This window comes from Anguilla rostrata, chromosome 10 (assembly GCF_018555375.3).
Source record: "Anguilla rostrata isolate EN2019 chromosome 10, ASM1855537v3, whole genome shotgun sequence".
Taxonomy (NCBI): domain Eukaryota; kingdom Metazoa; phylum Chordata; class Actinopteri; order Anguilliformes; family Anguillidae; genus Anguilla; species Anguilla rostrata.
Genome location: NC_057942.1, coordinates 5,972,549 through 5,985,896, shown reverse-complemented (window position 1 = coordinate 5,985,896; position 13,348 = coordinate 5,972,549). Strand labels below are relative to the sequence as shown.

The 13,348-nt window shown below is 44.8% G+C and overlaps 2 protein-coding genes across 2 annotated transcripts; one reads left to right on the top strand and one right to left on the bottom strand.

Annotated features, from left to right (window-relative positions):
* Nucleotides 1–1,407: 1,407 nt before the first annotated feature.
* On the top strand, nt 1,408–4,424 carry si:dkey-1k23.3 (heat shock protein 67B1). Its single transcript, XM_064353678.1, has 4 exons — nt 1,408–2,033; nt 2,491–2,554; nt 2,789–2,909; nt 3,639–4,424. The coding sequence occupies exons 1-4, from the start codon at nt 1,658–1,660 to the stop codon at nt 4,266–4,268; spliced, it is 1,191 nt and encodes a 396-aa protein (XP_064209748.1). The 5' UTR covers nt 1,408–1,657; the 3' UTR covers nt 4,269–4,424.
* Nucleotides 4,425–5,700: 1,276 nt separating this feature from the next.
* hspb8 (heat shock protein b8) lies at nt 5,701–13,319 on the bottom strand. Its single transcript, XM_064353679.1, has 3 exons — nt 12,426–13,319; nt 9,739–9,802; nt 5,701–5,981 (listed from the first exon to the last, which is right to left on the bottom strand). The coding sequence occupies exons 1-3, from the start codon at nt 12,811–12,813 to the stop codon at nt 5,816–5,818; spliced, it is 618 nt and encodes a 205-aa protein (XP_064209749.1). The 5' UTR covers nt 12,814–13,319; the 3' UTR covers nt 5,701–5,815.
* Between the last annotated feature and the right edge of the window lie 29 nt (nt 13,320–13,348).

Sequence of the window (13,348 nt, the reverse complement as noted above, 5' to 3'; positions counted from 1 at the left end):
TATGAGTCCTCTGTATATCTGGTTCTTTCACTGGATGAACACAGTCAGAGTCACAGTAGCTAGGCATTTATTGTGAGCTACTGTTCAAAATGCATGCTTGTCTGTTGTGGAAAACATTATTAGGTCCATTTTTATCTTTCCAAGGCAAGTGTTTATTTTCCCCCCTGGCCAGTCATTAAGCAGACTTTTATTTGATAGTTTCTCATTACATACTGTACAGTGGCAGGGGTTTATTAGATTCCTCTAGGATTTGTTGGGGCGGGTCTGGTTCATTAATACCTTGAAGCAGTGGCACAAACTCATTAGCAGAAAAGCAAAATAGACAGGGAGGAGCCGACCGACTCTTTCATCGGTGGAAATCCTCACTATCTTCGGAAGCAGCATTGTAATTCTAATTGGGATGGCACCAGTACCACAAGTCTCTTTTCGGTCCAAGAAAAAAAAAAAAAGTAGGAGCTTATATCTTGCATCTTGTATCTTCGCATTCTGCGTGTCATTGCAAATTAATTGAGCCATTTTTAAAAGTTGCTGTACGCCTGAAATGGCCGGGACGTGGAGCCTGGGGCTCGGGTGCTTTGGGGATTTGCAATGTCACCTCTTCCTTTACGTGACCTTGCAAGTCGACGTCCACTCAACTCCTTCGGTTCATTTCCAGTGCTAAATACTGAGGACAATTTGTAGATGCAGGCTGATCCTGCCACCTCTGGGAATGAGGCTAAACCCTCGTGCTGACGAATGACTCGCGCGGTTGTTTAATCTGTCACGCGCCGTGTATTGGGGGAAAACCGAGCTCGTTCGACGGCCGTCCCCCGGGCACCTCAGTTTGACACGCACGCGAGCACAGCTTTGCTTTTTAATGATGAAAATAATGGGTGTGCATAGCCTCTGCCTACCTCCTATTTGAAGCAGTGGTGCACTGGGTTTCTTTAAACTGAAGACAAAGTACACTCAAATTAGAAAATTATATATAGTATAATGCTGTATATGAAAATCTGTTCCAATTAAATTTGAAATTCGTCCTCAGTCCAGCTCCTACTTAAACAATAGCCCAAATTCTAAGGCCTCCTATGGAACTGTGCTTCGGTAAGTTCTTTGTTCTGTTTTAGAATCGATGACTGTGGTTTCCGAACAGAGGACGAAAGGGTGCCAAGACGCACCATGACTGTCAGCAGACAGCAGCTTCGGCCACGATGGCCGGAGTCATCGACAAAGTATTTGCCGTTTCCCCTTCACTGCTATAAATACAGATAATTAGCGTCTCCTTCTCTATCGCCCTGGCAACAGAAAAGTTGCGGCAACGTCCCCGTAGTTGTCACCTCATTCTTACCTTCCCATCGCATTGGCTAATTATGAATGCTTAATAAGTGCTAAAAGGACAGGAAGGGTATATAAAGAGGGAGGGAGATGTCTCCTAGCTGCACAACGCTTCAGCGAACCCTTTGCCCGTTATTAATCTCCTTCTATTGTCTTTCGTCTCTTTATTTCCGACTGGTGCATTGTAATTGCTCATGGACTGAACTCGAAATCTATTTTTCTGACTGCGCAGCCGAGGGAACCGAAGAGTCATATATCAAAGGGCCACTGTGTAGTCTGTTTGTTTGTTTGTTTAAAAAATAAAAAAAATAAAAAAAAACTCCTTGGGTAGTTTTCAGTGACCATGGCTGAAGAGGACAAAGCTCTGCCGCAACCCTTGTTCTGCCGAGACTTGACCTGGGACCCGTTCCGGCGCTGGCCGCAGTGGAGCCGAATCTTCGACCAGGACTTCGGGACGCCCCCTTTCCCGATGCCCTGTGACCTCAGCTGGGCTGAGAGCGCTGGGAGGCAGCTGGGCACCTCCTCTTGGATGGGGTACAGACGTGCCCCTCTCTTCTCCTCGTCCGCACAGACCCCCCTGCACCCCTGTCCCAAACTACCCGGGGGCGTTTCTGAGATCCTCACCGGACAGGACAGGTGGCAAGTCAACCTGGACGTCAACCACTTCTCCCCAGAGGAAATAAGCATAAAAACCAAGGAGGGTTATCTGGAGATCACAGGTACAGTAATATATTGGCTTTACTCATCATAGTCTTTCTCAGGCATACTAAAATAAAGATAGGCTGGTTGTAAAATCACCTTAAGTGTACCTGTATGCCCAGGGAGGCTTCACCAGTCACAGAGTACATTAGTGACAGCTAATGGAACATGGCAGATTGTGATTGGTGGATATACTTCTGGTTGGCCTATTCATTTTTTTTTATTTTATTTTTTTTACTGGATTTGCCTTTCCTAGATGTACAAAAATCTATTCAGTTTTACAATACATATTTATGTGGAGCTGGAGACACTTGAATGTGTTTGCTGAGGCTAGGAGCTGACAGTCACCCAGTTAAGCAAATGTGGGAACGAATAATTACGTTGACAATTATTATATCAGACGAGGTACTAAAATACTGGAGTTGAGCTGTTTCATTTCCATATGTGATATACGGTTCATTTTGACCTTATCCCCAGGGAAACATGAGGAGAGGGAGGACGAACACGGCTTTGTCTCTAGATATTTTACAAGAAAATACAAGTAAGTCCTGACAACAGCGGCCATATGTTGCGTCAGCTGGACAGCAGCAGGTCGGGAGGTTAACAGACTGCATATTTGGCTGAAGTTGTTCACTCTGATAAGTTTTCGCCGGAACTCTCTCTGTAGTCATACAAATCGTCCTTGTTTCACAGCTTGCTGTTTTCATAAAGATATATATATATTTTTTTCTATCTGCCATGTGATTGGATGGCTGTTACCTGTTACCTGTTGCAGACTCCCAGCCGAGATTGATCTCCAGCACGTAAGCTCCTCTCTGTCCGGTGACGGGGTGCTGTCTGTGGAGGGCCCGCTGCCTGCTTCCTCCCACCCAGCAGAGATCATCATCCCCATCCAGGTGAAGAAATAATGAAGATGAACGCTAACACGAAAAAAAGCCCAGGTCACAGGAACATCGCAAAACAAAAAAGTCTGCCTCTTTTCAAAATGGCTGCACAGCTGAACGTACCTTTCCTGTGTCACTTTTCACCATACAAGTCCAATTTCAGATGGGTATATTTTGGACTGACATAGGCAGCCTTCTGCTTGTGTGCTTGCGGCTGCTTTACGTTACACTCAAACGGGTAGTTTGTATTTCTTAGCCAAGTTTCTAAGCTCTGACTATCTGTGACTGTCACTATTTGCTAATCCTCCATGAGTTGCCAGGTTTTACCTCAGCTTGTCTGTCTGTCAGATTAAATGTAATGCTGCCAAATGGATCAGACTCATAATTGACCAGCTGCATAAAAAATCTGGCATGGTTTTATAGCACAGGGACCAGCAATTAGAAAGATAATTTGAGGTTTCGTCTTGTTGTTCACAATCTGATACACTTGTTTACATTTGGGTTACAATTTCTAAATTTAGAGTGCAAATGTTATTTTCTTCCTGAGTAGTCATTTCATCACTGCTAGTGAGTGTGCCATAAGGTTTCCATTTATGGAAAAGCCTATTCTCCAGAGCTTGATGACACCTGATTTCTCATAGCACTGAGCAAACTAAATAATCCTTCAGAACACTGCATCTTTGAGTGTTTCCAGGTCTTTCCTCTGTTGTCCATAAGAAAAATGGCTGCCATCTTCTACAGGTAGAAGAGAAGCTTCAGTCTTCAGAGTGCAATGTGAAGGATGACCCGGCAGCAGTGGGAGCCAAGACCCAAGAAACCGCTGGAGGGGAGGAGAGTGGGGAAACGCAGGCTGCAGACACAGAGGAACTCCAGACTCCGCCCACACAGGGCCCCAGCGACGAACCACAGGGCGGGGACCAGCCACAGCAAGCTCCAGCTGTCCAATCAGAGTCCTCCTTGGAGCAATGGGAGGAGCTTCAGGCAGATGATTCTGAGGTGTTGGTGGAGGAGAGAGCCACTGTCTCGGGGGGTGAGGAGGCACCCGCTCAGCCCGAGGGGGGCGCAGCCGAAGAACAAGTAGATCCCAAACCTGCTCAAGAGGAGGGCGACGTGGGACAGGAACCGCAGGAGGCCTCGGGGAACCAGGAGGATCAGCCCGCCCCAGATGGAGGCGCGGAGGGGCAGGGGGAGCCAGGAGACCCCTCATCTGAGACCGGACCCCAGCAGGACGCCGCTGGAGAACCTGTACAGGAAGCCCCGGAATCCACTTCTGCGGATCCCAGCCAGGAAGCCCCAAGACCTGAGCAGGACATCCCAGAACAGCAGGAAATAGAGCAGGTCGAGTTCACCAAGGGGGCGCCCGAATCTTGATCAGTCCAGGTCTTCTTCAAGCAACCTGCAGCTTCCTTGGCCCTGGCCCAACTCTCGACCGCAATAACCTACAGTCTCAAAACTAGCACTAAATGACCTATGGTGACCGTACTGTAACCTTTCTACCTGGGAGCACTAATAAACTATTGCATGGATCATCTCTGTCTGGGTCACAACCCATCTCATCTTTAGGCACAAAATAAACAATTAACCAAGCCATCTTCACCGATTATACATGACATTACCTGCCTCACCAGTACATACAGTACAGTAGATACAATCATAGAGTAAACCACCACCGAATGGACAATAATGGAGGTCACTGTGAACGTATGACAAAAAGTATTAATCAGTAATAATTCACATACATTCTATCTGTCAGGTGCTGTGACATTACTGAGAATATTAAAATACCTGCTTTAATATAGATTTTTGCTTAATATACCGACAGCTCGTGTGACATCTTAAACCAGTCTAACCTCTAAGCTCCCAGAAATATCGCAGGCTCAGGGGCGTGAGTGAGCGATTGCGTGAGGGACCGAGACACAGCCGAGCTACCGCGTACAAGTCTCAGACGAGCCCGTCGCCAAATTACTCCTGCTGCGTGAATAACGGGCCCCTCCTAGAACATTCCCCAAAGTTTATGAATGTCAAACAAAAGACACAGACGTGACACCGAGCAGAGTAGCGTCTGGAGGGTTTATTGTTTCATAAACATTACAAAGACATCTGGTGGAGCGCTGTCAAGAATGTATGCATTTTGCATAACAAACACCGTCACATGTACAAGTAAAAAAAAAAAAAAGGCAAAGAACACCATTTTGTAAGACCTCTATAATGTCACTGGACTGATCGATGTATTGACTTTTCTCAAGAAAACATATTTACACATGGAAAAAAAAACACATTGTTACACACTGTTGAAGTTACTATTTCTTATAAAATTTCTCCAACAAAATATGATTGAGAACCAAGCCCACTCCATGGACGAGGTGTGCACACCTACACGTCGATTTGATCGGCTTGATCAAACGTACACAGGCAAACTCTGGACAGTTTGACATTATCTTTAAAAAAGGCACCACATGTGGCAAAATAAAAAACACCCTGTCTGGTGGCCTTTTTGGAGAATTCTGGGTCATGTGACCTGCTGGTGAAGGATGGGATTGCACAGGGGATGGTGTCACACTGAAAAGCAGATATCTAATTTATTTGTGCTCGCTTGATACACGGCCTACCCTTCAGCGTCATGGGATTATCCAGGTGGGCGGTTACCTGCAAACTTCCTTTGTCTTTTGACATTTCACATCTTGACCACCAAGAAGCTAGGCTCCGCTGGGGCAGGCCACCTTCTAGTTCTGAAATTTGATTGGTTACTTGGGGTCGTTGTCGGATGGGTCCAGCTGACTTTACAGGGCGAGCTTGTAAAGCGTGTTCATCTAACCAGGAGGACGTTCTTAAATGTCACAGAAGTTTTGGGGTGGGAGGGGAGGAGGGGTTGGAGGGGCTGTCGCGTGCTTGTGTCCCATCATCAAGGCCAACGCTTCCTAAGCCAAGGGGGCTTCCTGAGTTTGGAGCTCCGGCGCTTCCTTCTCTTTGGGTGGCTCGCTGCTGAAAAGGTAGTAAGGGGGCGTCTGGTGCGCCTCGATTATGAGGACCCCCTCAGGAGACAAGGAGGCGAAGACGCTGACGGGGTCAACATCTGACGGTATTCTGGAAAAAGGGACAGACGGAAAACAGGTGTGAAAATTACCGCAACCCCGCAGAAAAGTGGCCCATTGTGTCCGGTACGGCTGCCTCTCGGGAGTTCGTCAACCCGCTCGCTTCGCAAAGCGCCGCTCATTCAAATTTTCTACCGAGCCGATGGCGTTTGACGGACACCTTGTCAAGTCCCATCTACCGAGAGGACTTCAGAGCGTTAGCCGGGCTCCGGCACTAAACGTGAGGGAAATATTTCCGGCTCCGCCAAGGTGACCCCTCTGACCTCAAAATCCGGCTTTGAGTTCACACCGCAGATCCTCCTCCCCCAACCCCCCCCCCCCCACACCCTCCCCAAACACCTCGTTCCGACCTAACATTCTCGACGCCTGAAGATACATTTTTAAAAATTTATGTCGTGGTTTTCATTAAAATGTTAGTGCTGCATCGTTTGCTGCGGGAAAAAAAGGGGGCTCTAGGTGTGGAATGCAGACGGAAAGTCAAGATTCCAATTACCAATTCCCGCCTGATGGACGTTTTATCACCTGAAATTGCCATCAGCATACATTACAATCATCTGTTAAAGCAGACTGGCAGCAACCAATTTTGTGATAGAGAAAATTACATTTTCTCCTATAAGGTTTTTTTTTTAGGCTTTAATGTTAACAAAAGCTGGATGTTTATAAGAGCGTAGAAGCTGCCTAATAATGGCTCGTTTTTTAAGGAAGGAGGGAGAAAGATAGAAAGAGGGAACGCAAGAGAACTGGTTTAAAAAAATCATGGAATGATACTCGACAGACATGTCATGGATAGATTTGTAGAAAGCCAGACTGTACAAGATTGCATTGATTTAACCATTTAAAGAAGGCTGCACGGACAACCATCTGCCCCATTAATTAGCAAATTAATTCATTAATTCATTAATTTGTTTATTCATTTGTTTTACGGGGCTGTCTCGGAATGAGCTATCAAGCAAGATTCCATCTGCGGTCCGTGGGTAGGTAACAGTAAAAGATATAGAATACATATGACTAAAATACAATCATGTTTCTATGTTTAATATACAAACAGGAAATCCAAACATTCCTGACATAGTGGGCACATACATAGGACCTTGGAAAAAGTGGGGTTACAAGCAGCTAAGCTACATTGCCATTCATAATGAGATCCAGGTCTCAGACCTCAGACACTGTCCAAAGAAGCCATAATGGTGGTCTTAATAGCTAAAATCTCAGTTCAAATACATTAGCGGCGAACCGAAATGGATCGTTTGTACGAATGACAATGATGAGATTTCTACACAGTAAAGGCACTTTCACCCACAAAAATAGCCCCGGCTGTAAAATGAGTATTTAAATATGGTCCTCCTCACACAGAGACGTGTACACTGTGAAATAGAGGAGCTTCAAAGATGGATAGATGGATAAAAAGAAAGAGTGAGAGAGAAAAGGGTGGAGGAGAAGGGGGAGAGAGAAAAAGAAAGGGACAGACATACATAAAGGGAGAGACAGCGAGAGAGAGAAAGGGGACTAGGAAGGAAGGGGAAGAGACAGAGGAAGAGAATGAAGGGGGGGGGGTAGGGGAGTAGAGATTGAGAAACAGAGACAGAGAGAGAGAAAGCGAGCGAGAGCCCGGGCTTTGTCAAGTGCCATAGCCTAAAAAGGCCTTGCCGCGCTTTCCATAAAAGCTGCCAAGTCGCTGAGGTACTTAAATAAACCGGGGGCCACGTCAGAATTTGTGCCCACCCTCCATTTAATTAGCACAGTCCTCACACAATCCCCGCACCTCTCCGCGTGTCTGCAGAGGCCGGCGCGAAAGGAGGCAGGATATTATTTCCTTCCCAACGTGCCGCTGGAGAATGAGAAATACATACATCATCGCAAAAATTGGGCCGTCTCGCACCCGCAGTCTATCGGGCAGGGCAAATATCGAGTGGCAAAAGTCATCATTCTCCGGCAAAGTCACATCACTCAGACAGGTTATTACTCCGGACACTGCGCGACCTTATCTGTCCGCTGCTGAATTTTGTTTACCTCTGGCTACAGTTTTATTCTCATTTTTATTATTTATTTATTTTTTTTTATCACTCACATTGATTCTGTGTGACTGCCAGAAAAATCTCCAATATGCTTTCTTTTCCAAGAAAAGATTGAAACACAGCTCGAGAAGCCAAGGGTGGAGAGAGAGAGAGAGAGAGAGAGGGAGAGGGAGAAAGGTCCACTCCCTTTACTGAATGACTCAACCTAAAACAGTCAGATGCCTTTGAATAACCATTGCTCAAACTGATAAAAGAGAAGGTAGCAATGCCATTACTACAACTCTAAAGGCCAGGATACAAAAAAGGGCGGAAAATGTTGATGTTTTCAGTGTACAAAACAGCCAAGTTACACACACATACAAAACACTGTCTATAAGTCATTCATTCAAACTGGCGAAATCTAAGCCCACCATTAAAAGTACTGACATCAAAAAAAAATTACACCTAGTTAGTGGCTATCTTACCTCACACAAATTAAACAAGCTGTATTTTGAAGCAATGCTACCCCAAAAATGTGCTATTGTACACAACAAACCTATTAATTGTTTGTATGTTGGGAGAGGATCTATAGAGCTAGCTAACATTAATTTAGAAATGTGGCATTGCAGGGTAGCTACAGTAGCCTAGTTAAGAAGCAGTTGTCAGTACAGGCGCAGCGGTGAATGTGAACCGTATTTGACTTTAAAAAAAAACAAAAAAACAATATACCTGGAGTGAAGAAGTCATTATCTTGCACCAGTTTCTATATGACCGGTAACGTTACCTACCGGACCTGCCATCCCAATACACGGAATTAAAACTCCTGAAGTGACGCTGTTGTAAGACCAACTCTGATTCGCTGTGCGGCTCTGAGTTCTGTGATCCAATTAAAGGAAAAGTGTTGCATGGCAACAAAGCCATACGCTCTTCGTAAACACAAAGGGGTCCTACAATGAACTGGCAATAGCCTAGCTACATCCACCATCTTGCACAGTGCAAGACACGTAAAGGTTTATTTGGCAAACCCTGAAAAGTACATATTAGCATTCATTTTTAAAATATCTTGTTTAAGAAATCATTTGTAGTTTAACATTTTAAAATAATTTGTTTTATCTTTGCAATCCATTTACTCTTACAGCATATAATTACGGAAAAAAAGGTGGAAAATGTTGGTCATTATAAAAAGCAATAGCTGTCAGATCAAATCAAACAACAATAGTTGCTACATTAAAATTTCCATCATTGAAACAAGAGGTCATTTTATATGTTTATCAGACTTCATAGTTGAAATAGAAATGGACATGACTCATTGTTTGAACATCTGTTTTTCAAACAATTACTATTTTAAAGTCATTACATTCCTAGGGAATCATACTGTAATTTCCTATAAGTTTTTATATTAGTTTCAGTATTACTTAAACTGCAAACAACACCAATATAACAGCGTGTCAACAATTATTTTTAATTCCCCTCAGAAACTTATCTAATATTAGTTATAATTTTTTAATGCAAATTCAGTATTACTGTAGAGTATAATTTATTATGAAAAAATAATATTTGGACAATTCAGCCATTCCATGCGTACAGAGAATCAGATTTTTAATTGCTTCGCTTGCACACGAGAATTGCGATCCTTCTATTTAAATCCCTGGCTTCAATGGCTGGCGCTCTAATAATAGGAAAGTAGACTAATGCCTTGCACCCATGAGAGCGGAACTATCCAGCCAATCATTCTGGAAGCTTCTGGATACTCACTGGATCTTCTTGGTGAAGTTTTTTGTCACGATGCTCCCCTCTTCTTGCTTTTCCTCGTGTTTTCCTAGGACAAAGAGAGCAAAATGTACACAAGTCAACATAACATGACTTAGGTCGGCCCACAATACTGCTCTTTCCAAATATTCTTGTCATGATGTAGGACTAGATTTCTCATTAGCAATACTGTTATTGCATCATTGGAGTCCTCAAGGGCGGCTTGCGATGTACTCCCAAAGCACATTATCGGCACTGTATGCTGACCTATTTCTGTGTGTTCCTGTAATATTAGTATACCACAGCGGTACCAAACTCAGGGAGGGAGGGTTGCAGTCTATGCTGTTTTTTACGCTACCCTTTGAATCGCAGCCAATTCACTTGAGTACTGAAAAACACAGAACACCAGTAAACAATTTGGCTCTCCAGGACTGGAGTCTGACACCCCCTCCCACACCGGTCTAACAGGAAAACCTCATGAGGATATTTAAATGTAGCCATTTCAAATTCCACATAGGCCTGAAATATATGGCACCATGGGTAAGCTTTTGATTCCTCAGAATTATGATGGTTTAATTTTAGGGATCACTGCGGTCCGAGATCCGTCCAGATGCAGTGTAGTACAATAGGTAAAGAACTGGCCTTGTAACCTAACGGCTGTAGTACACTGCAGTTGTACCCTTAAGTAAGGCAGTTAACCTACATTGCTTCAGTATGTATTGAGCAGTATAAATGGATTCTATATAAAAAATGCAAAAAGCTGTGCAGGTCACTCTGGATAAGGGCATCTGCTAAATGCCTGCAGTGTAACGTAAGTGAACTCCTGGCTTTGTCACGGTGTTCCGGTCCCTAAAAAGTAATACTCAGTTTCTGGATCAACCCTTTGATGAGTAGATATTCTGGAATGTTTCTTCAAAGTTCTAGAACTCCACTGCTCTCAGTTACCAGCAGTGACTGGTGCATCAGCATTGGAATGTTCGGTTGAGAACATTCTAATCGCGGATTTGTGATCTTGCGACGTAAAGTGTTAAGTGTCCACAAGCCCAGTGTTTTATATATCGGCCTCCTCCTTGTACATGTTAACAGAGACAGCCTGTCTGTTTCTACACAGCACAGAATCTTAAAAAAAAAAAATGAAAGCACTTATTTTTTTGGCCGTGGTGTTACAGAGATTCTTGGAACAGTGTGGGGGGTATGTAGAGGCCTCGCCTTAAATCCAGCACTCACAGTTAACAGCTGCTTTCTGCCCCGTCTGTTGCCGTGACATGCGAAAACTGCCCTGCCCTGCCCCCTCTCTGTCGGCCAAGCTATTTGTAATCCTAACCCCCCCTCCCCTTGTGAAATCTCTGACAGTGGAGAATACCAGAACAGAACAGAAAACAACACTGGTGGGGCTCAATCTATCCGCATCCCAATCTTGATCCCTGGCGGCGCGCGATTTCGCATTCCAAAAAGGTTCCGTCGCGCTTAGCGTCTCGCGGTGCTCAGAGAGTCTCATCTGCGGTCCGCGCTCACAGAGAAAAGCCATTTCAGAACCAATTCATTTCAAGAGCACCACTTTTGGGGACGCTGGCCGAATCTGAAAGTCTATCGCAAAACAAACCCAGCATTTTGCGCCTCAGGATAGAGTGTGCCCCTTGACTTGTGCAGAAAAGTATTTTCAACGCGTGATCCACACGCACTTCTTCATGACATGCACACGGGCACTTTTAGCGCTAGGTCAGGTCGCTTGGACGGCCTTCAGCCTTGCTACTGTGACTGACTGATCCACCTGGCATACAAAAAATGTGGATATAAAAAGCGCATGACGGGACTAATGGTGCCGTCCTCTGGACTGTCACCCCGATTCCCATAATGCATCCCTTCACACGCTGAAGACGGCTGAAGCACCAGATATCAGAAGAAACAAACTTTGTTTTTCATATTAAGTATAGGCTACTTGCTGCAGTAATATAAAACAAATGTATTTGGCACCAACCAGTTCACATGCACAACATATTTCCAAACATAGTTCCTTGTGTTAACGCCACGGTCTTACACTTGTTTATCCTCCAAATAAAAGGGGACTGACAGAAATGTTTTGAAAAATCGTTTAGTAGTGGTGGACCTTTTCCATTACAGGTTGTCATTGTAGGTCAAAACAGTATGGTGACATTTTGATAAAGACTCCAGATGGTTGTTACAAGCTACCGGAGCACCGAATGATCCAGAAAGAATCCGAGCAGGTGCATTGTAAGAGGAAGTCATGCCACAGGTCACACTCAGACTGTCTTCCGTGCAAACTAATCTACATGACTGGTTGGTGCGCAAAGTAGCCTCGTCGTCGTTATTAGGAAAAGATGGGGAAGTAAGTAACATAATCCGGATTTGGCCGCCTGATGCTGCACTTGTCAACCACATATTTCAGATGCGACGTCAGTGACGCACAGAACGCGCAGTAGTGAATATGCACAGAAGCCAATCGAATCGTTTGGAAACTAATATGACGTTAGATGTAGTCTCACTTAAATTTTAACACAGTAGGCTGCCAGCGGTGAATCTGATAGAGACCATCATTGTTGTTATACCTGTGTGTACAGATGACAATATTCTAGTTGAGAGCTGTAAAATGGGGAAAAAAACATACCACTACAACTACAAATAATAATGATAATAATAATAACCGTCGAAACAACAGTACTCTATATACTCACCGGAAACTTCTACAAATCCGTCTTTAGTTTTAACGTTAATCTCTTCTGGTTTGAAGCTGTGCACATTCACGCAAACTTTCCATGGCTCTCCCGGGACAGAGACGGGCGAACCACGGGGCTCGCTGTACATCGAGCTGAACGAAGGACCGGGGCTACCACTCCTGGACGAGCGAGGGAACCCCGACCGCAAGGAGCCGGTCCAGGGGGAGCCCAATCGGGTGCTTAGCCTGGGTCGTGCCCAGCCTGGCCAGTCCATTGACAGGTCTTCGGAAAAAGGTGCCATTCCAAAGTCGTCATCCATAAACCGAGAAGCGAGTGACTGATCTCTAAACGGGTCCCGCGAGATCCTCTGCCTGTTGCCCAAGGGGTAGAACTCTCCGTCCGCCATTGTGTAATTCGCCTGGACAATGAAGGGCAAACGTAACTACTTTTGTTTTCTTTGCTTTTTCTACACTACCACAACCTTAACGAAATATTACATCAAATAAGGTTTTCAGTTGAGATCACAAACTGTTGAATACCACCTTGCTTTTCCAGAAATGTTCAGTATAAACATTCACTTCTCCTATTCTACCGGTTTATTTACATGTGCTACTTAAAGTCCAGTGGTGCTTTTCTTTTGCACTCAAAGCGTTTTCTGAAAACACCAGCTGCAGTTTGTCGGCTTTTATATAGTGGGCTTCCCCAAGGCGGCGGTTCTGGATTATGCGCCTTAACCGGAATGTGCGCAACAGCTGACAGGAGGTTCTGGACGCCTCCAGTCCAAGTTTAGCAATCGCCCCTGTCATTCAGGAAAGCCAGCACACCGAGACTCGTCCCTCCCCCAAATAACTCATTAGCTTTTTAATAGAAATGAGCTCAAGGCTGCAAGGCCAGAGGCTGGGTAAGAGTTATACACAAACTGATGTCACTGACCAAATAGG